General features: G+C 44.5%; 2 protein-coding genes across 3 annotated transcripts; both read left to right on the top strand.

Moving 5' to 3' along the window:
- Positions 1-39: 39 nt before the first annotated feature.
- irf2bp2b (interferon regulatory factor 2 binding protein 2b) lies at positions 40-6,166 on the top strand. 2 transcript variants are annotated; one of them, XM_044016742.1, is made up of 3 exons: positions 40-89; positions 3,224-4,374; positions 5,087-6,166. In XM_044016742.1, the coding sequence occupies exons 2-3, from the start codon at positions 3,438-3,440 to the stop codon at positions 5,839-5,841; spliced, it is 1,692 nt and encodes a 563-aa protein (XP_043872677.1). In that variant the 5' UTR covers positions 40-89; positions 3,224-3,437; the 3' UTR covers positions 5,842-6,166. The 2 variants fall into 2 exon arrangements, with proteins under 2 accessions (XP_043872677.1, XP_043872676.1); XM_044016741.1 differs by lacking the exon at positions 40-89 and having other exon boundaries at positions 3,197-4,374.
- Positions 6,167-20,182: 14,016 nt separating this feature from the next.
- On the top strand, positions 20,183-22,495 carry tomm20b (translocase of outer mitochondrial membrane 20b). Its single transcript, XM_044016743.1, has 5 exons — positions 20,183-20,408; positions 21,143-21,189; positions 21,484-21,565; positions 21,672-21,814; positions 22,205-22,495. The coding sequence occupies exons 1-5, from the start codon at positions 20,285-20,287 to the stop codon at positions 22,247-22,249; spliced, it is 441 nt and encodes a 146-aa protein (XP_043872678.1). The 5' UTR covers positions 20,183-20,284; the 3' UTR covers positions 22,250-22,495.
- Positions 22,496-22,515: the final 20 nt, after the last annotated feature.

Below are 22,515 nucleotides of genomic sequence, written 5' to 3' on the forward strand. Positions count from 1 at the left end.
TGTGTATGTGTGTGTGCGTGTGTCCACAGATAAGCAGTCTGAGTGCACATCCATTAGAGGAAGTGAGATGGAGGAAAACTGGGCTGCAGGTAAATGATCAAATCGAATCACGACGAGCAGCACACACACACATACACACACACACACTCAGCTTTTACATACATGACATTGACTCACATGCTTTCACAGATTATATCATATATATATAAAAAATACTGGAGTTTATGATTTATTCATGTTCTTACAAGGTTTTTATGTTTTCTTCTTTTATGTCCTGACATATTTGCCTCTTTTCCATCACAGTTATAATTCTACTCATGTTGTTTAAAGACATTTGTTAACAGAATCAGTGCAGTGACGTAAAATCACTGATTTCCTCTCTGGACTTTGGTTCAGGAGAATGAATCAGAACATGATCACGTCTTTATCTCACTGTTAGGCAGAAGTTTGTAAAGCACTCACTTTCCCACACCAAAGAGAAAATCAGTGATTTTAACATCTCACGCACACAGGAGGTGTTGATCCACTGCTGCCTTCATCACTAAGTTCAAATGTCTGATTTTATAACTTCGCCATTGATCATGTTCTTAAAGACAGTCTTTTTGTCCTTCCAGAAAACAACGGGAGAGACAGTGAAGTGTCTCCTGAACCAAAGTCCAGAGAGAAAATCAGTGATTTTACGTCACTGCACTGATTCTGTGAACAAATGTCTTTAAACAACGTGAGTGTGAGTGTGTGCGAGTGTGTGTGTGTGTGTGTGAGAGTGTGTGTGTGTGTGCTTGTGTGTGAGAGAGAGTGTGTGTGTGTGCTTGTGTGTGTGTGTGAGTGTCTGTACTGTAGGAAACAGTGAAGAGTGGAGGAAGGAAAGCGTGGAAACTTCAGAGTGAATGTTTTTACAGATCATCTGGGTTTTTTTGTCTCCTGCCACTAAAATGTTCTGGAAACACTTTCATCATCATCATCATCATCATCATGATTCCCAGGAATGGAACTTCCTGATTTCCTCCAACATGGTCCTTTTTCCTTAATTCCGAGGAAATTCCGATCGTTTTCCCTGAGACGCTCCTTGTCCTCGTTGTCAGACATCAACGCTTCAACTGTTTGTCCACAGTAGCGCCCCCTGGTGCTGAGAGCCAGTAACAGGCTAACGGTGCATTGTTGTTGCTGTCAGGAGGTGGAATTTTCCACTGCAACAATTTTCTCTCTGGACTTTGGTGTGGGAGAGTGAGTGGTTTAGTCTTCAGTTTACACAAGGAAGAGTCTGACTAACAGTGAGATAAAGATGTGGACGTGTGAGGCATTTGTTAAGGAGCTGAAATCAGTGTTTTCTTGTCTAAAACTGAAGTTTGTAAACCACTCGCTCTCCCACACCAAAGTCCAGAGAGAAAATCAGTGATTTTGATCCACTGCTGCCTCCATCACTAAGTTCAAATGTCTGATTTTGTCAAATCGGCATTTAAAACACTTCATTCAGATTTACGTCAGTGACACAAAGTGACCACACGAGGCAGCAGAGGACCAGCAGCTCCTGTGTCCCCGCCAGCTACAATCACTGATTTTCTCTATGTGATTTGGTGTGGGAGAGGTGTGACACATCTGCCTGTAGGGGGAGTAATTATATTCTTGGCTCACGCTGAACTTTTGCTCCGCCCCCTCCTCTCTCCTCTGTCTTTCTCTCTCTGCTGCCATGGCAACTGACGAGTGTTTGGCAGGAAGCCCTAGACCTGGAGTAAATGCAGAGAGAGAGAGAGAGGTGGGCGTGGCTTCTGTCTGAATGGAGGCTTCAGGCAGAACAAATCTGTGTGCAGCACCAGCACCGTCACCGTCGCTCCTGCTTGGCAGACGCCACATTTTCCCAGCAGCCTTTGCCATTGGCAGCTCACCGACCTTTCTCCCTGCAAAGAGGATTAGGAGAGTGGTGGTGGGGTGAACGAGTCCAGGCAAAGGGGAAAAATAGAGAGAGCGCCTCTTGTCTCTGTACTCAGTGACATCAGAGACTGCTTCAGGTTTGACTTTTCTGAACGTCCCCGCCATCTTTGAAGATCTGCACCACACACACAGGTCTGCTCGTCACAGAGTCAACGGCAGAAGACGACTGGCTCCATCTTTGTTGGCGTGGCGACGGCGTCAGTTGGTTCGGCCTCAAACGTTTCCGTTTAAATCCACGTCAAAATAACACAGACATGTTAAAAACATGGTGTCCCCACCAGTTAAAATCACTTTTCTCTGTGGGCTTTGGTGTGGGAGAGTGAGTGAGATAAAGATATCATTTGACGCAGATCAGAGACTTTTATTAGTTACGTTTGGCTGCTGGCAGCCATTTTGTTTTAACTCTGCGTCTCAGTGTTTTTAGTTTTATTCCAAACAGACTTCAACCAAACTGAAAAACATCACTTTTAAGTTTTGTTGCATTTTATTTTGAAAGCAAACGTAAAGGAGACTTCCGTGCAGGAGCAGGCGTCTCCGCTGATATCGTCACGTGACTCACAGAGGCATGAAAACGGTCCCATGTGGACTTTGGGGGAATTCTCCCGGGTTTCTTCTTCACACTTCACCTGGCAACAGCAGCTCATTTCTGTGATTGGCTGCTGGCAGTGTGACGTCACGCATGTGGAATGTAGCAGAGGCACGCGCAGCTTCAGCTTCACTTGTTGCTGTGAGTGTTTGACACTAGCAGCAGCTTCCGGTTCCGAGATTGTGGTTCTGGTTCTGAGGAAGGACACGAACACAAAGATGTGGCTGATGTTCCTAAAACAAACCGCTGGAGGCAGCACTTGTTGAACTCAGAGGAATGTGTGTAGAGACAAGCAGAGGAAAACAGGATGTCTCACTCCGACACACATTCATCACGTTTGTCCATATTATTTGTACTAGACTATAATATGTACGTATAGTAGTATGTAGTAATACTGAATGTTATTTTGTACTGTTTGTCATAGTAAGCCTTTTTACTATATCATATTGATATTCTTTGTGTATATTGTGAGACTATTTATTCTACTTGGCCGATCTAAAATCGTTTGAATGTAAAGTAATATTTTATAGCTTTTTAATGTGTAAATGTATATTTTTTCTTTTATTCTTGTGCTTGACTTTAACAGTCAGATATCTGACGTGTTTAATAAATACAATTCTAATATAAAGCAACTTAGAAACGTAGATATTTACATCTGACTAAATACGTTTATTTTTTGTTTACATATTGCGTTTTTTTTTCTGACAGTTGTTTGCGTTGAACAGCAACGGAGTGATCCCTCTGTTCAATCGTCACGCATACACGATCTTCGCAGAGCCTGAGCCCTCGAGCCCGTCGTAGACTCCAGCCCGGAGCACGCGCCGCTGACGTCACGGCTCCTACGCTGAGAGCCGAGCTGAGTTGTAGCACGAGCTCAGACGGAGGCGCGCGGCGGCTGCAGACGGAACGATGAAGTCCCGCAATGAGCGCGAGACTGACGCTTTTTGACGGAAAAAAAGCACACAAACAAAACAACAACAAACAACAACAGGCCGCGCTTTTCTCCCCGTCGCGCTCGTTTCTTCGCGGCAGCGACGTCAGCAGCCGGCGGACATTTTGGAGAGTGGTGTTTTCTCTGAGGGGAAACAACAACATGTCGTCCACGGCGGTCGCTGCCTCCAGGCGTCAGTCCTGCTACCTGTGCGATTTACCGCGCATGCCGTGGGCGATGATCTGGGATTTTACCGAGCCCGTGTGTCGCGGCTGCGTCAACTACGAGGGTGCAGACCGGATCGAGTTTGTCATCGAGACCGCGCGGCAGCTGAAGAGGGCGCACGGTTTCCAGGACGGCCGCTCTCCGGGGCCGGGAAAGCCCCAGCAGCACACCGGGAAGGATATGAACCACTCGACCGCAGATCCGGGCTCCCGCCCCCCGCAGCCTCTGGACCGCTACCCGCTGTCTGAGCGGCCGCCACGGCTGGGACCGGAGTACCAGGCGGGCAGGCAGGCTAACGGCCTCCCCGTGCCCAACGGATTTCCTAAATCCGACGAGCCCCCGGAGCTGAACCGCCAAAGCCCAAACCCCCGCAGGACTAGCGCGGTTCCTCCAAACCTGGTGCCTCTGGTGAACGGCGGCATTCCCACCGTGCACCCGCTGAACGGACGCCCGCTTCAGATGGGTCTGCCGGGGGCACCGGGCCCCGGGGATCACAGCAAGCGAGCGGAGGAGCTGAAAGACAAACACAGGCCGGACAGTCTGACGGACATGACGGACAGCCACAAGGACTGGATCGGTAAAGGCAAAACGGTGCGCGATCTGATGGCGCTGCACACGTTCGACGGAAGGTTCAAGAAGGAGCACGCGGCCATGCAGAGGGTGATGGGATACGAACCGAGTGGAGCCACGTCCTCCAAGACAGGTACGCCCCGCCCCCTTTCCGTCTGTCCGCAAGTGTCTGCGCACGACTGTTTGACCGGAACATGTTTTTTTATTCGGAAATAATTAAGAAAGGCGATATTGGATAATGTGACATAATTATGAAAACATCGTAATCTTACGTCACGATTGTATTGCACATTTCAATATGAAATATTCATCGTAATTTGATTGTTGTGATTTTTATTATTGCGTTAATCACAAATGTAGAAAATTGCTAATATTTTATGTTAGTGGTTGCTCACCAACATACAGTCAGAGTGATTTATTTTGAAGTGCTACAAGGGGGAGGAGCTACATCTGTGTAGTCTTTTCGGAACCTTCCTTTATTTTTCTTCTGGGTTTTTTAACGTTTGTAACGCAGTTTTGTAAAAGATTCTTGTTTTTGAAGTAATATTTCCTAACATGAAATTTAGTTTAATGTGTTTACCAAAAAAATATGTACTTGCGATGTTTTGTACTTGTTTTTTTAAGTTGTTTGTAATAGCCTGAAAATACCAGTAAATCCGGAAATGACTGAATTTATGGCGCGCATACAGATTCGGGCTAATGGAACACAGATTATTTACTGTAGATTCCGCCCATTTATATTGCAGAATCTGGAAAAGAACCCTTGTTTTGGATCATGTCAGTTTATGTCAAGTCAGACTGTTCTGTTGTGTTAACCCCTCCTCTTCCTGTTCCTCGCCCCACAGACAGGGGGAAGCACCCGCGCAGCATGAAGAGGAAGGCGTCGCCGGAGCCGGATGGAGAAGGTAGCGGCGCTAAGATGAACGGCGGCGAGGGTCCGCCGTGGCTGCCGTCGCCCTCCGAGGTTCTGAAGATGCAGCCCAACGCTCTGCCAGGTTTCACGTCCGCCCCGCCCTCCACCATCTCCCCTCACTCCCGCACCACGCCCCCTGAGGCCGCCACGCCGCAGAACAGTCAGTCCCCCATGGCGGCGCTCATCCTCGCCACAGACAACGCTGGTGGGACGGGTTCGCCCAAAGACGCAAACCAGGTCCACTCCACCACGACGGGCGCACGGCGGAACAGCGGCAGCCCTCTGTCGCCATCCTCGGCCTCTCAGAGGAGGCTGGCCCAGAGGGAGGGGCCTGCTGGCGCCAACCCTTCCGCGCCCAGCGGTGGTTTGGACCCGCACCCACCGCAGCAGCAGAGCATTCCGGACTCTTCGGTGCCCCCTGGCAGCGTGCCGCTGTGCTGCACCCTGTGCCACGAGCGGCTGGAGGACACGCACTTCGTCCAGTGTCCGTCTGTGCCGTCGCACAAGTTCTGCTTCCCGTGCTCGAGGGAGAGCATCAAGCAGCAGGGCGCTACAGGCGAGGTGTACTGCCCCAGTGGTGAGCGCTGCCCCCTGGTGGGCTCCAACGTGCCGTGGGCGTTCATGCAGGGCGAGATCGCGACGATCCTGGCTGGAGACATAAAAGTGAAAAAGGAGAGAGACCCTTAAAGACCTTTTTATTATCAGAGAACAGCGCCTCCTGCTGGCCCCGCCGCCTGAGAGCCTGTGGGACATGTAAATAGTGGACAAAGGGAAGTGGACACTTCATAAAACATGGCTGTATCATTTTTTTTTCTTCTTCTTTTCCATACGTTGTGTTTCTATATTTTGGAAGATAAACGTTTGTCCTCGTCCTCATGTGTCGTCCTCAATGTCTCCGTCGTCCTCAGTCTCGCTGTGTTTTTACGTCCGGAGACAAATCCACGTAGAATGTGACTAATCTGAGCACTTGGCTAAAACATTAATAAACAAGAAAAGATTCAAAACTAAAAAACTGCTTCTAGTTTCTACATGAACACATGAATGTTTCACAAATGAATTCAGTTGACCCTTTGATGACTGAGACGTACGTGTGTGTGTGTGAAAAATATTATAAACATGTTAAAACTGTTATTTTACAAAAAGAAGATTCTGCAAAGTGTAACATTTAAAACAATTTGTAAAACTGGAGAAATTCATGTTGCTAACATGAGTTCATGTGTTCATAACATGATGTGAGTGGGCGGAGCTTACAGTTACTAAAAAACAACAGTGTTACGTTAACGTGTAACAATGCGATGTTTGTGAAGTTCAGGTTTTAAATTGGCTGATACGATTCAGCGCCCCCTGGTGGCACTTCAGACTGTAAAACTATATTTGTTATTATATTTGGAATATTTGTTTACAAATTACACATTTCTTTGTTTTTTAGTTTTTAATCACCTGTTTAATAAATATTTAGTTTATCATTTTTATTTATAAATATTGATTTGCTAACACACACTCACACACACATAGGCCTGTGTGTGTGTTTTTGTTGTGAAGACTTTGCTTCCTGCGAAAGTCTCTGCCCACTTCCTGGCACAGTCTCCACCCACTTCCTGAGTGTAAACACTGAAGGTGTGATGATGTCATCAGAGACTGTTTTGTCCTTGCGGTCCTCAGTCTGTCACAGTCTCAGGTGAACAGTGAGGTCACTCCAGGCTCCGCCCTCTTCAGCTGCCACAGGGAATGGACACAGGACTTCCGTTCCACCTTAAAATGGCTCCTGTCAGAGAACCAGGACCAGAGGACCAAGACCAGGACCAGAGGACAGGATCAGGCTGAGGTGTTCTTATGATGATGTTATATGGAAGCCTGTGATTGGCTCTCATGTGGATTTTGACTTTTTTTCTCCATCAGAATAAAAACTACATGCAGCAGTTCAGATAGGCTCCTCCCCCTGGAGGCAGAGAGGGTAAAAAAAGGCCTCAGTCAGGGTCACATGATCCTCAGTGGAATTCCTGAGTCACAGTCAACCCCTGCCCCTCCCTGTGACTCCACCCCCTCTGCTGCAATAACACGCCCTCCTCCACTGTTCAAGGTTGATCCACAGCAGAGGATGAATGAGTGAGTGTGTGTGTGTGTGTGTGCTGTTAACCCTTCACTGACACTGAAGGTCGAGGTTGTTTTTTCCTGTAGTCAGTGAAGGCAACGCAATTTTTTCTCAGGGAAATTTATAAAAACAAACTTAGGGAACACATACAGTGTGTGTGTGTGTACGGACTCAGCAGCTGCTCTCTCCCCCTCTGTCTCTCTGTGTCTGTCTCTCTCTCTCCCCCTCTCTCTGTCTGTCTGTCTCGCTCCCCCTCTCTCTCTCTGACTCTCTGTCTCTCCCCCTCTGTCTCTCTCTCGCCCTCTCTCAGTTTTACCATGAAAGGAACGCCGCCGTCGTCTTTATCTGGGAAAGCGTTTTACAGAGCGAGACCAAATATAGCAGCACGAGCTGCTGCTGCTGGAGGTAAACATGACGCTGGAGCTGCCACGTCAGTCAGCTGGCAGGAAGTCAAGGGAGGAGGGGGAGGATTCCTCTCGTCCACACTGAAACATTCTAACCTGAGAGCAGTGAGTTTACTATGGAGTCCACAACAACACGCTGTCCGTCTGTGCCTCTGAAGGTATACACATCTGTGCTCACCTTCAAGAGACAACACGTGTCCTGGAGACAAAACAGAGACAGACGAAGACAAAACAGAGACAAAACAAGACACAGACGAGGACAAAACAGAGACAGATGGGAGACAAAACAGAGACAGACAAGAGACAAAACAGAGACCAATTGTATTGTCCCTGGTTTGTCTGTTTTGTCTCTCATTTGTCTCTGTTTTGTCTCATTTGTCTCTCGTTTGTCTCTGTTTTGTCTCTCATTTGTCTCTGTTTGTCTCTCGTTTGTCTCTGTTTTGTCTTTCGAGACACCGATGTTTCATCTGCAGTCAAATAAAAGCATGTGGACACAGAATAGAATTGGATCTAGGATGGAGCCTTGAGGAACTCCACACTTTTCTTTATTATCATGATGTCATCACTGTTTTTTAATTGTTCCTTTATTTGTCTAAAACTCCTAAAAATGTTTTTCTTTATGTGACATCAGAGTGGAAGACTGTGGCTCCTCCCCCTGCTGCTCCTCGTGCTCCTCCTCCCCCTGCTCCTCCTCCTCGTTTCATCTGTTATTTTCAGAAACACGGAACGGGGGATTCCTCCTCTGTTTAGCTTCAGTTTAAACACAGTGTGGTCTGTGCTGCTCAGGGCGGAACTGGGCTGACAGCCATGTTGATATGTGTGTGTGTGTGTGTGTGGGGGGCATCTGTCTCAGATCTACTGTGTAATTAAATACCCCCCACACACACACACGCGCGCTCGGAAGCTGACAATCCTTTTTCAACCACACACTCAATATTTGCCCCGTTGCTGTGTGTGTGTGTGTGTGAGAGAGAGAGGGCTGACATCAACACACACACACAGACACAGACTCACACACACACACAGTGTTTATCAGATTGTGTTGTTTAGTTTCAGTTTTCTTTAATCTCAGATTACGGATTAACAGTCATTTAATTTGAACGAGTTGAGAATGATTCGACAGTAAAACAAGATTATTTTTGGCCTAAAAGAAAAATAATCTATTTTTGAGAAAAAGGACACGCCCACTGTCAGGACACACCCACGTGTGAGTGATCTGAGAGGCCGCTGCTCGTGTCATGCTGCTTTTTTAAATAAAGAGTTTCTATCTGTTGTCACAGTGATGTTATGCGGTCACGTGGGCGGAGCCAGGATTCCGACAGTGTCACAGCCTGTGGAGGGCAGCGATGCACTGATGTTGATGTTAGCGGTGAACATCTGGTTGATGATTCATAAGGAGCACGGTGCCTCCCCCTCCTCCCTCCTCCCCCTTGGTTGTGGTCGTGGACTGAGGATAAGGTTTTTGTGGTCGTGGACAAAAGTCTCTGGTGTCACAGTCTCATGGAAAGTTCTCCCTCAGGCCAGAAGCTGGATATGTTTAGATGATGGTGGCCGCGGTGGTTGGGGGGGTGGAGGGGTTTGATACTGGGCGCTCTGCCAAGAAAACAGAGGAGCGAATGACACAGGAGGAGGAGGAGGAGAGAAAACATCAAACATCAAACACAATTTCTATCGTTTTATAAATAACTAAAAAAATCACTGAATTTCTCTCTGGGCTTTGGTGTGTGAGAGTGAGTTGTTTACATACATCTGTCTAACAGTGAGATAAAGACGTGATCATGTGATATCGCAGACTTAAACTGATGCAGATTAAAAATCTGCAATTAGAATTTTCAGCACGTGTCAGCACGACTTACACGTACCACACTGCAGAAAAGCCTGAACCATTTAAAGAGCCCAGAATAAGCAGCACGTCTGTGTGCTCACTATTAAAAGCTGCAGCTGTGGTCCAAAGGTCAAAGGTGAGAACAGCACACACAGCAGGAAGCTGCTGACGTCACAGCAACGTGTCTTCATCCAGGAAGAGAGTGAGACACGTTCAAGACATAGAGTGAGACGTGTTCCATCCAAAGAGTGGGACACATGTTCCAGAAAAAAGATTGAGACGAAGAGTGAGACACGTTCCATCCAAAAAGTGAGACACACGTTCCAGAAAAGAGTGAGATGAAGAGTGAGACACGTTCAAGACACAGAGTGAGACATGTTCCGTCCAAAGAGTGAGACACATGTTCCAGAAAAGAGTGAGACAAAGAGTGAGACACGTTCGAGAGAAAGAGTGAGACATGTTCTAGCCAAAGAGAGAGACACACAAATTGTTGAGTAAACAAATAATCAATTCAACAAGATAAGAACATAAAATATGAGGTGCTTTTATTTTGCTAAAAGCTAGAAACGTGTGTGTGTGTGTGTGTGTGTGTTAAGGTCACTGGAGGGTTTAGGTTTCACTGGTTTGGCATCAGATGTTTGTTTTAATTATAACTTTATGTTTCCAGAAAAAGCTGCTCTCTCTCTCTCACACACACACACACAGAGTCAGGTATCACTGATGTTATTTATACTGTCTCACCTCCTTTGGTGAAGTTCATCCTGTGACAGTTTGATGACAATGTTCTGATCCTCGAGAAAACAGATAAAAACTGGTTTGAAATCATTTTAACTAAAGACTTACGTCATAAAGTGTACGTCACTTTAAGTTTCTATGATATCTACGTCACATGATCACGTCTTTATCTCACTGTTAAACAGACTTTTTCAACAGGAAACTGAAGTTTGTAAACCACTCACTCTCCCACACCAAAACCCATAGAGAAAATCAGTGATTTTAGCTCATGGGGACACAGGAGCTGCTGGTCCTCTGCTGCCTTGTGTGGTCACTTTGTGTCACTGAGTCTAAATGAAATATTTTAAAATCAGACATTTAAACGTAGTGATGGAGGCAGCAGTGGATCAACAACTCCTGTGTGTGTGATGTTAAAATCTCTATGAGGTTTGATGTGGGAGAGTGACTTTGGCTAAGTGGCTAAAATCTGTTTTCTCTGAGCCTGAAGCTCTATGTGTGAGATTGGTTCTCAGCAGCAGGGGGCGCTCTCAGTACAGTCATGTATGGACATTGTTTGTGTTGTTGTGTTTACACACACACAGCAGTGTGTAAAGCTTGGATCATGAAACTGGATCTTTACGTGTGTCCATGTCGTGGTCATCAGAGACGCTTTCAAGTAAATCAGCTGTGACCCACTTATATTTAGACCTGTGGGGGCGGGGCCAGCACCGCCATGACCCTCCCGCAGCTCCGCCTTCTGTTATGAGTTACTTAGTTTAGCTGGGGTGATGTTGGAGGACCAGGACCAGGACGGAGGTCACTGTGTGGTCACTGTGAGGTCACTGTGAGGTCACTGTGAGGTCATCATGAGGTCTCTGTGAGGTCTCTGTGAGGTCACTGTGAGGTCTCTGTGAGGTCATCATGAGGTCACTGTGAGGTCACTGTGAGGTCTCTGTGAGGTCTCTGTGGGAGGTCATCATGAGGTCTCTGTGGGGTCATCATGAGGTCACTGTGAGGTCACTGTCTCTGTGAGGTCTCTGTGAGGTCATCATGAGGTCTCTGTGAGGTCACTGTGAGGTCATCATGAGGTCTCTGTGAGGTCATCATGAGGTCTCTGTGAGGTGAGGTCATCATGTGTGAGGTCACTGTGAGGTCATCATGAGGGTCATCATGAGGTCACTGTGAGGTCATCATGAGGTCTCTCAGGGGTCTCTGTGAGGTCACTGTGAGGTCACTGTGAGGTCATCATGAGGTCAGTGTGATCGCAGGTGTCCTAACAATCAATGTTGTCATCTGTAAAACTGTTTTCAAAATAAAAGTCTTTTGAAGCGAGTTTGTATTTGACCTCTCCAAAACACATCCTTGTAGTTTTCAAAATAAAAGTCCACATTAAAACATGACGTTTCAGAGTAAAACTGTGTGTGGACACCAGGCGTAACTACGGTGACAGTGAGTGAGTCATGAGTGGGTGGAGCCTCAACATAATGTTTATTTAGTGTGTGCTGACATCGTTCTCTTACTCACAGGACATGAGAATCACTTTGGTGTCTCTGGCTGTTTCTCATATCCATATTTGTGCGTACTCCCGTTCTTGACAAGTACGTACTCCAGGCGTACTTCTCAAGTACGCAAGTACATCCTTCCGTACTTGAGTATTGAGAAAGGGCCTCTGTGTTTTCCCGCCCTTTGTTTTTACTCTGTCCACACATTGGCACTTCCTGCATATGCGTGCATGTGTGTGTGTGTGCTGATCTTTCTCAGCTTCCTGTTTGACTTTGAGGATGTATTATTATTCTTATAAAATCTTTATTGAATCTTTATGATAGAAAACAGTAACAACCATCATAGATGGTTTTGATGTACTGTTCAGTTTCCTTACAAAAGCAATAAAAGAAGGTTTAGAGTTACTAAATGTGGCTTTGTGAATATGATATTTCCTTAAAATTATCCTTTGTCCTTCAATTTACCAACAAAACTTTAAAAAAGTGGGGTTGTGCTGCCCCCTACTGCTGAGAACCAGCCTCACACACAGAGGCTCAGGTTCAGTGAAAACAGATTTTAGCTACTGAACTTAAGTCACACTCCTGCACCAAACTCCATAGAGAAAATCCATGATTTTAACATCACACACACAGGAGTTATTCATCCACTGCTGCCTCCATCACTAAGTTCAAATGTGTTTGAAATCATTAGTTCAGATTGACCTCAGTGGCACATAGTGACCACACAAGGCAGCAGAGGACCAGCAGCTCCTGTGTGCTGGTGAACAGTTTCTATGTTTTCTAAACCAATGACATCACATTTAAATCATGGTGAAGTGTTTGGCCAAAATGCCCGCCCATGTGTCCGCTTATCAACAGTGAAAGCTGATATTTGGAGCAGGACAGACAGACAGACAGACGGGTGCTGCTGTTGGTGGTGAGTGGAGTTTGTGGCGTCCTCTGTCCTCCGTCCGTCCTCTGTCCTGCTGTTCATCAAACTGAAACGAGCTCATAAATCTGAGTGTAGTGGTGTCGCTGCAGCTCTGCGGCGTTGGGGAGCGATGGAGAGTTTAGCGGTGATGTCGGCGCTGAGGGAGCTTTACGAGCTCCGGCTGCTGCAGCCTTCTGTCCCCTGTCCTCTGTCTTCTGTCATCTGTCCTCTGTCTTCTGTCTTCTGTCTTCTGTCATCTGTCTGTCCTCTGTCTTCTGTCTTCTGTCACCTGTCTTCTGTCATCTGTCCTATGTATTCTGTCATGTGTCTTCTGTCATCTGTCCTATGTCTTCTGTCATGTGTCCTCTGTCCTCTGTCCTCTGTCTTCTGTCCGCTGTCCGCTGTCCGCTGTCATCTGTCTTCTGTCCTCTGTCAGAAAACAGAGAAAACTCCTCAACCTTCACTGTTTCACTTTTAACACGGCACTCATCAATGTGTGGATAACATGTGAGATAACAAATACTAAGCTAACTACTGCCCGAGGAAAATGCTAAGCTAACTACTGTCATAGGGGAAATGCTAAGCTAACTATTCTCCCGGGAGAAATGCTAAGTTAACTGCTCTTGAGGAGCAAATGCTCTCCTGAAACAAATGCTAAGTTAACTACTTTCCTGGACCTAATGCTGAGCTAACTATTCTTCTGGAGCAAAAGCTAAGCTAAATATTCTCCTTGAAAAAATACTAAGATAATTACTACCCTGGAGTAAATGCTAAGCTGACTACCATCCTGGAGTAAATGCTAAGATAACTACTGTCCTGGGGAAAATGCTAAGCTAAATATGCTCATTGAGAAAATGTTAAGCTAAATACTATACTGGAGTTAATGCTAAGCTACCTATTGTCCCGGTGGTAAATGCTAATTGAACTGGTCTAAATGCTAAGTTAACTGCTTTAATGGAGCTTAATGCTAAGCAAAATATTCTACGAGGAAAATGCTATAATGCTCGCTACTCTTATGGAGATAATGCCAAGCTAACTATCATCCTGGGGCAAATGCTAAGCTAACTACTCTCCTGGATCAACTGCTAAACTAATTACTCACCTGGGGCAGATGCTAAGCTAACTCCTCTCCTGGGTCAAATGCTAGGATAACTATGTTATATGTTTAAATTGCTTTAATAAACATTTATTTCTTCTTCATTTGCTTCGGTTTTGGCAGCGATGCTAACTCCTGCGTCACAACACTAGCAGCTAACATAGGGCCATGTTTTTTTAACCAGGTTACCAAAGGTTACTTACCCAGGCTTTAGTTACCTGCTTTACATTAAAGGTCCAGAATGTAAGAATTGGTGACACCTCATGGTGAGACAGCCGATTGCAACAGATTCTTCTTAGTTCTCAGCAGTAGGGGGCACTCACAGCTCACTTCACGGCTCAGTCACCCCCGAGTGAACTTTGGTTAGGGGGCGGTGCAGGTCAAAGGTCAGTGTGTGAGGAGGTGGCGCCCGTCTTATCTCCTGACCTCTGAATGAGAGCAGCATCTCCGCTTGTGATTCGTCCTCCTCACCTTTCAGGCGGCACCTCCCACTCACCCTCACCCCCTTACCCCCACCCCTCTTCAGGCGCCACATCCGTCTCATGATTGGGTGTGATCCAAGTTAGTTACCATGGCGACAGTTGCTGGAGCGAGCAGAGGAACTCATACGTGAGGACTGTTGAAGGACGGGGGGTGTCCTCAGCCAGCTGTGTCCTCAGAGTCGGGACACAGGTGCGTGTCTGTGTGTGTGCGTGTGTGTAAAACAGTGAATCAGTCTCTGCATCGACGTCTCATCACTAACCATAACCAGTTAATGACTAACACTAATGTTAACCATAACCACAATTCCAATGTTAATAAACTAAACTAAACCAGTTCCCTGGAAATGAGGTTCTGCCTCATTAGGACCAGGTTTTGGTCTCCATGATGGCGACTGGTCAGAAAACACACACACACACAAACACACACACACACACAGTTTTTTATTTCCTGTTTTTCTTGTGATGTCATTCTCACACTTCCTGTTTCTCCTCACCTGCTAATTTCCTGCTCCTGCATTTGTGGCTGGTAAACCCTGTTCATCATCATCATCACCATCACTGGAGAAGGACACCAGCAGCAGAGTAAGCTAATGCTAACACACAGCACCTTTAGCTTCCTGCATCTTTTTCATGCTACGCTAGCATGCTAACACCAGACTACAACATTGAGGCCACATGATCACGTGATGAAAGCGCTCACTCTCCCACACCAAACCTCACAGAGCTGCTGGTCCTCTGCTACCTCGTGTGGTCACGTTGTGTCACTAATTACACTGAAGTGACAAACGAAGACATTTGAATCTGAATTATCCATCACTCACCACAAATATTACCAAGTGTTGGAAAGATAACTTCAATGTAAAGTCAATGTTCTATTAAGTTTAACCAAACATTATGAGTCTAACCTTTTCAAAGTCTCACTAAGCTAATAAGGATTGCACCACAAGGTGGCGCTGCAAGGTCATATTTGGAAAATCTATGTCATGTTTGAGCTACATCTGACTTCATTGTACACTGTTGTTGCATCAGCAATGATATGAAACTAAAGCTTTGTCATCATCATTGAACCTGCGAGGCATGAAAGGACTTCCCCATGTTATTGTATGTGAGTGCTTGCAGTTACAGCTCTAGGCTAATAGGCTACGTAGCTTTAGTTGTGTCCATAGGTTCCACGTCGACAGCACAAATGTTTGTTACCTTCTGTCTGTGTGAAGTGTTTTTTTTATCTGACATCGTTGCTGCCGACTGTCGTACAGTTAACAAGTCGACTGAGTGTAGAATGTCACATGACCAGAGAGAGCCAATCGCAAGTGTTGGCTTAAGAAGGATGTTGACAGGAAAAAAAACGATTTGATAAATCCCAGCTTTTATAAAATGTAACTAAAATTGTCATGGAAATTCCCAAAAGCAAAACTGTAACGTAGCAGATTACAATTACGTACATTTTGTAATAAATGACGTAGCGTTGTTACTCCCCAACACTGGTGTTACCTACAGCAGCTTTAACTGTTGTCCTCCACAGATCAGGAGTGGGTTTTTGTGTTTCCTGTGATTTCATGTGTGTTGGTGGGAGGATGAGATGAAAGGGTTCAACACCTGGAGAACACTTAATGGATCAGAGAGTGGAGATAAAAACAGCTGAGGTCACAGAGGGAGGGGGAGGATACATGTCTCCTCCTCCTCCTCCTCCTCCTCCTCCTGTGGTTCACATGTGAACGTAGTGAACGAGGACGTCACAGACTCTTGTTTTGTTTTGAAAGACTCGTCTGACTCTGTCAACAGGAAGTCGTGGATCAGAGTCAGATGTGTGGAACGTTCAGTACACGATGGATAAGATTCCCCTCATCCTGTCATTGACTCTCTTATTATAGACGTTGAAGTCCCGGTATGGTTCTTGAAGTCCTGGTCCGGTCCTGGGTCCTTCCCGCAGTTTCCCTTTGACTTTGTTTGCAGTATCATGTAAAGAAGTCACGTGGTGAGGGTTGTAAATGTGAACTGAGTCGTGGTTCCGCTCACACCCACTAGACTGCAGTCTGGACCTGGTCCCAGGACTTCCTGTCTGCAGCCAGCGCTCCATGCAGAAATCAGACTCCCGTGTTTTTCTGCTTCTCATTCTTTCATAAACCCCCATAGACCAAAACCTGGTCCAAGAATTACACTTGGCACACGTGGAGCTGGAGAGTCTGGGGTCAGTCTGACAGAACCATCAGACCTCTGCTCCTCCCCCACATCTCATCCCTGTGTGTGTGTGTGTGAGCAGCTTCATCTTTTCCACTCTCAACACAAACAGAAAGAGCAGCAGTGCTGAAGTCCACTACAGTTTGGAATCTGGTCTCCTCGTAAAAACCACACTGGAATCTGGTTTCTGTTCAAATCTGTTACATATGTGAAGCAAACCTTGAAAGAATACACTCAAACAGACATGAGCAGTAGGTGGTGAAGGAGCAGTTTTAATCATCAGTTCACACATTCATCCTCTCATTTTTCACCGCAGTGACGTTCTGATCTGATCTAATCTGATTTTGTAAGAAAGAAAACAGCATGAATGAAAAGTCTGAAAACAGTTTTCTTAGAATTCCAACTATAATTTTTCCTAAAGATTTCAACTTTTTTCTCAGAATTACACTTTAAAAAACCCCCAGACATTTTCTCTTAGAATTCTGACTTTTTTCGTTTCGTTTTTTCTCAGAACTCCAATTTTTCATTCAGAATTCCGACATTAATCTCAGAATTCCAACTTTTTTCCCAAAAATTTCAACAGTGTTTTCGAAAGAATTCAAACAGGTTTTTTGAAAAAAATTCCAACTTTTATCTCAGAATTTTTACTTTTTACTCCTTAATTTTTTTCTCAGAATTTTGACTTTAATCTCAGAAGTCCACCCTTTTTCTAAAAATTCCGACTTTTCTCTCAGAATTTTGAAAAGTCAGAATTCCGACTTTAATCTCTGAATTCCGACTTTTTCTCCCAATTCCAACTTTTTCTAAAAATTCAGACTTTATTCTCAAAATTCTAACTTTTCCCCTCAAAATTCAACTTTTTCCTTCAGAATTCTGACTTTGACAACAATTTTAAATAAATAAATATTTCTTTATATATTCGTTCGTAAATATTTGTTAAATTCATTTTTAAACCAAACTATTGAGGGTCATGAATGTTTGTGATATTTAGTTTCTTTGGGAAAATCCTCAGTATTTATCTGCTGATGTGTCAGGTGACATCGCTGTGAAATCGTAGCTTTCTCACACTTCCTGTTCCTGGGAAGGTTTGTTGTTTCTACTTCCTGTCTCACACAGACCTGGAACAACATCACCATCATTTTCCCAGGAAAAGAAAAGCTCAGCATTTTCCTTAAAGCCCCTCCATGACTGGAGTCTTCTTCCACATGACCCAGTGACCTCTGACCCTTTAAGCTGCTCCAGACAGATCAGCTTTAAATCAGCTTTAACTCATCAGGTCTGAGTGATCATTGAAGCTGATTGACTCTCAGGTCTGATTCAGTCTGATCAATCTGTCACTTACGCTTTATGTTGCTGTTTCTTATCTAAGAAACAATATGTCACGTAATTCATTTATTTTCAATATTTCTCAGCTTCTTATTCCTCGTCTTAAAGGGACAGTCCAGTGTGTTTTTATCGGCTACTGTCGAGAGAACTTAGTGAAAACAGGCTGGAAATCACCTTTGATTGTCTTTATCTCACTGTTAGACTTTTGTAAACCACTGACTGTCTCACACCAAACCTCATAGAGAAAATCAGTGATTTTAGCTGGCGGGGACACAGGAGCTGCTGGTCTAATGCTGCCTCGTGTGGTCAGTTTGTGTCACTGAAGTTAAAGTGAATGTAGGATTTCAAAAGCCGAATTGGAAAGATAAGATATTTGAACTTAGTGATGGACATCACTGATTTTCTCTGTGAGGTTTGGTGTGGGAGTGGTTTACAAACGTCAGTTTCCTGTTGGAAAAGTCTGTCTAACAGTGAGATAAAGACGTGATCATGTGACGTAGATATCAGAGACTTAAACTGACGTCGAGTTTATTACACAAGTCTTTTGTTAAAGTGGATAAAATCAAGGTTTTCTTGGTGTATCCTCTGGCGGCCATGTTTCCTGCTCACTGTGAATCAAACCATTCAGTGTGTGTGTGTCTGTGTGAGCACATTCCAGTGTTGCGTGGTGTTCATTCATATTGTCATATGAGCTGCTGACTGTTTGAATGTGAACACCATCAGGCCTCTGAATATCAAGTTATCACAGTCAGACAGGATGCAGACGCTTCGTGTGTGTATGTGTGTGTGTGCATATTGCTGTGCTGGATCAACAGCTACCCCTGCTGGCACACTGGAGTCACTGTCTTTAGCCAGCTGTACCCATAATGCCTCAGGACACAGTGTTTGTGTGATGATGATAAATAAAGACATTTATTAAAGACTCAGTTCAACAAAAACACTCAAACTGTTCCATCAGCACGTAAAACGACACAGGAAGTGGATGCTTGTCTTTACTGACCTCCCGTCTCTTCTGGATCATTCAGCCTCTGTCCTCTTCTTCTTCTTCTTCTTCATATCTGCACTTGTTTATATAATACTTTGTTATTATAATCAGGTTATTAATCAAGAATGTATACTTTTTTTTTTAGGAGCACACCAACTTGAATATTTTATAATGACCAGAAATCAATGTTTATTTGCAGGACAGCAAATCATATAGATTTCCATACAGTTTGAACTGTTTTACAATCATAAAATAAATGCTTTGTCGTTTCTATATTTGTTTTACGTAAGTAACTATTTTTCACCTCCAGATTAAATCTCTTTCTAATGAAGTCATTCGAGGGATAAATGTCATTTAGAGTTTTGAAGTGGACTTCCTCATATTTTGGGGGAATGGAAAACTTGGAAAAAAAATGTTATTCTGATAGCTGAAATTTCAGATTTATTGTCGTCTTTGAGAATAAATGTGCTTCTTGCAATATAAGGGTACATGGTATTACATAAGTATTGTCTCAGGAACTTACACTTTTTACACTTTTTGTCTAATAGGGCCACACCATCTAATCCTGTGTAATCTTAGTGTTGAAATATTAACTAAATATTTTTTTATTGATTGGATGAGGGCATTTGGTATTGTATTTTTTACTTTATTATAAATCTTTGCAGAACACTCAAGATCATCCTTTGTCGTCAGAAGATCAAACTCTTATGCCTTGCGACACCATGGTCTGGTCCCTCTCACAGAACATCTCCAGAGGTTCTTCAGGCTCCATGCTCACGTCCTGTCCTCCAGGTTCTCCACAGGGCGGATCAGCTGACGTCTTCTCACACTGGTTTCCGGATCTTGTAGCTCTGAGCTTCAGTCGAGCTTCTTGCATGAAGTGAGAGACCTTCACGTTCTCATGTTTGGTGTTATGCTGCCCTCTGCTGGTCACAGCAGACAAACAAACCTCAGAGACCGTGATTTGACCTCTTGTATTTGTGTCCTTCATGGACGCAAATTCTTATAAACTCTCTCTACGGTTAGTTTTTTTAAAGTTAAACTCAAAATACAGTAAATTCCACTTATTGACTGTTTTATTTTCTTCTTGTAAACATTTCCGGCAGGCTGCACACTCAGAGGTGGAATGCTGCCCTCTACAGTTCAAAGTCATAGATGACACTTCTGTCGGTCTTTTTTGTTTTTTCTTATTCGCCTGAATTGTTGTGAAAACTGTATCAGACTCCTGTGAATCCTTTGATGTGATCGTGTTTAAATATTTCATTACGATATTTAATCAGTGTTTGTTTAGGAAAAAAAACTTATATTCGTAAGAGTTTTTTTACGGAGTTCGGCGTAAAAGCTCAATATTGATTTTTCCGGAACTACAGAGGTTTAAGTCGTTATTATTGTTATTTTCATGGATTCAAAGCCGTCACAAATGTTTTTATTCGTCATATTTTTTCAGTCAGGCGTTGAATAAACAGCTATGGGGTAACGGCTGTCAAACGGCGGGGTCCTCGCGGGTCCTTCCTGTCTTGAGCCGCTCCGCCTGCTCCCTGACGGTAAAATAACCACCGGAGAAAAAACACAAAACAACCGTAAATCCTCCGCACACCGAGCGGGCACCGGCAGTGATGATGGGCGGGAGGACGAGCGCGATAGCTGCGGGAGTGTGCGGGGCGCTGTTCGTGGGTTACTGCATTTATTTCGACAGGAAACGACGGAGTGACCCGAACTTCAAGAACAGACTGCGAGAACGTGAGTGTTTGACCTCCTCCTCTTCACCTTCACCAGGGCTAGCAGTTCCTATACGAAACGATTCGATTCAATTCGATTCAGTTTGGTTTCGGTCTGTTCTTCTCATAAACCTCTTCACAGTCTGTAGTTCCGGTTCAATCCGCCATAGCAGGTTAATTTAAGCCCTCAGACCGAACCACGTTCAGAAAACCTGCATTTACAAGTTGTTTAACGAAACATTCAATGAATGCACATCATAGAGCAATGTGTATTATTTAACACGTGACCACAGTGTCTTCGGGACAATTCGGCTTGTACATGATTAAAATGTAAGGTGTCTGTCACCGTTTTGGTAGCAGGAGCAAAACCAAGGACCAACACATCGATTATTTGCTTGATTAATCGAGTTCATCTTTGGTCCGTTAAAGAGCAAATGTCGAAAACCATTCACATTTCTTGCGATTGTCTTGAATACTCATGATTTATTATTTATTATTAGTTTAGTTTCAGGATTTTGTAACATAAGTCATAACTTTCTTGATAATATTTCTGATGTTTCTTTGTACATTCGTCTGACTTTAAAAAACCTGGAATTGTCCTTTTAAATCAAAGTTCATTTATTTTTAGACCTCATCATCATCGTCATAAACAGTGTGATTTTATAGTTTGAAACCTTCCAACATCAATGACATGTCACTCATGTTGTTTGAGCTGGTTTTTCAGGTTCTGGTCTAAAGTGGACTCTTGTGTTTCAGGACGGAGTAAACAAAAGGCAGCGAAGGAGAGAGCAGGACTGGCCAAGGTGAGCGGACTCAGATTTCCTCACTCAGAGATATCATAAAGTTTAGCAGCTTATTGATTGATTTATTGAGCTTGTTGTTGTTGTTGTTTACAGCGAGGTTCTGTTTTTGTTGTCATGACGTCAGTTCGCTCCGTGATGTTTTGGAGCTTAAAGAACTGACTCGGACTTCGCTGTCAAACACACTTTCTGCTCTCAGAAACCTGCCTGGGACCAGGTTTTGTGTCTGATGTTAACGGACACAAATGAACTTTGAAAGATGTTAGTGTTTGAGGACAGATGTTGATTCTTCCACAGCTTCCAGACCTGAAGGACGCTGAGGCGGTGCAGAAGTTCTTCCTGGAGGAGATCCAGCTGGGGGAGGAGCTTCTGGCTCAAGGTAACGCCTCCACACCCAGTTTCTGTTTTTGCAGCTAACTTCATTTGGTTTATCAATTTGTTGCTGGTACAAATGAAAACTCTCTACATGTTTGTTTCCTCTGCAGGAGACTATGAGAAAGGTGTGGATCACCTGACCAATGCCATCGCCGTGTGTGGTCAACCTCAGCAGCTGCTGCAGGTGCTCCAGCAGACGCTGCCTCCTCCTGTCTTCCAGATGCTGCTCACCAAACTGCCCAGCATCAGCCAAGTAGGTCTCTCGCTCAGGCTCCAGAGCCACAAACATCTCCACGACTGATCTAGAACGTCTACAGTACCATCACAACTGAGCCAGAACCTCTGCAGTTCCCTTCTGGTTATGGTATTCATCTGTTATGAAGGTACATCAGCAGTACCTTCATAACAGATCTAGAACCTCAGCAGTACCTTCATAACTGATCTAGAACCTCTGCAGTACCTTCATAACTAATCCAGAACATCTGCAGTACCTTCATAACTGATCCAGAACATCTGCAGTACCTTCATAACTGATCTAGAACATCTGCAGTGCCTTCATAACTGATCTGGAACCTCTACAGTACGTCCATAATTCAGCACCTTCGCTGAGTGTTCTTCTGAACCTTTGTTTGTCTGTTTTCAGCGTATCGTTAGCGCACAGAGTCTTAGCGAGGACGATATAGAATAAGACGAATGCTGAGAGGAGACGTCCTCATCTTCGTCTTCTGGACCGCCGTGGACCTGCCAACACCTCGGCCTCTGTCTCTGGCCGATGCCCATCACTTCCTGTGAAACGTCCTGAGGGGAAGTCATGTTTTTATCTCAGTCGTGTTTTAGATTTTTTTTTGTTTGTTTTTAAACGTACCCGTTTTTTTTGGGTATTAACGTTTCGTCACAGAGTTTGGAAGAATCCGAACTTTATCTACTGACAAACTGGACTTTTGTTGCAGGTCT

This window comes from Solea senegalensis, unplaced genomic scaffold (genome assembly GCF_019176455.1).
Source record: "Solea senegalensis isolate Sse05_10M unplaced genomic scaffold, IFAPA_SoseM_1 scf7180000014736, whole genome shotgun sequence".
NCBI classification, from domain to species: Eukaryota; Metazoa; Chordata; class Actinopteri; order Pleuronectiformes; family Soleidae; genus Solea; species Solea senegalensis.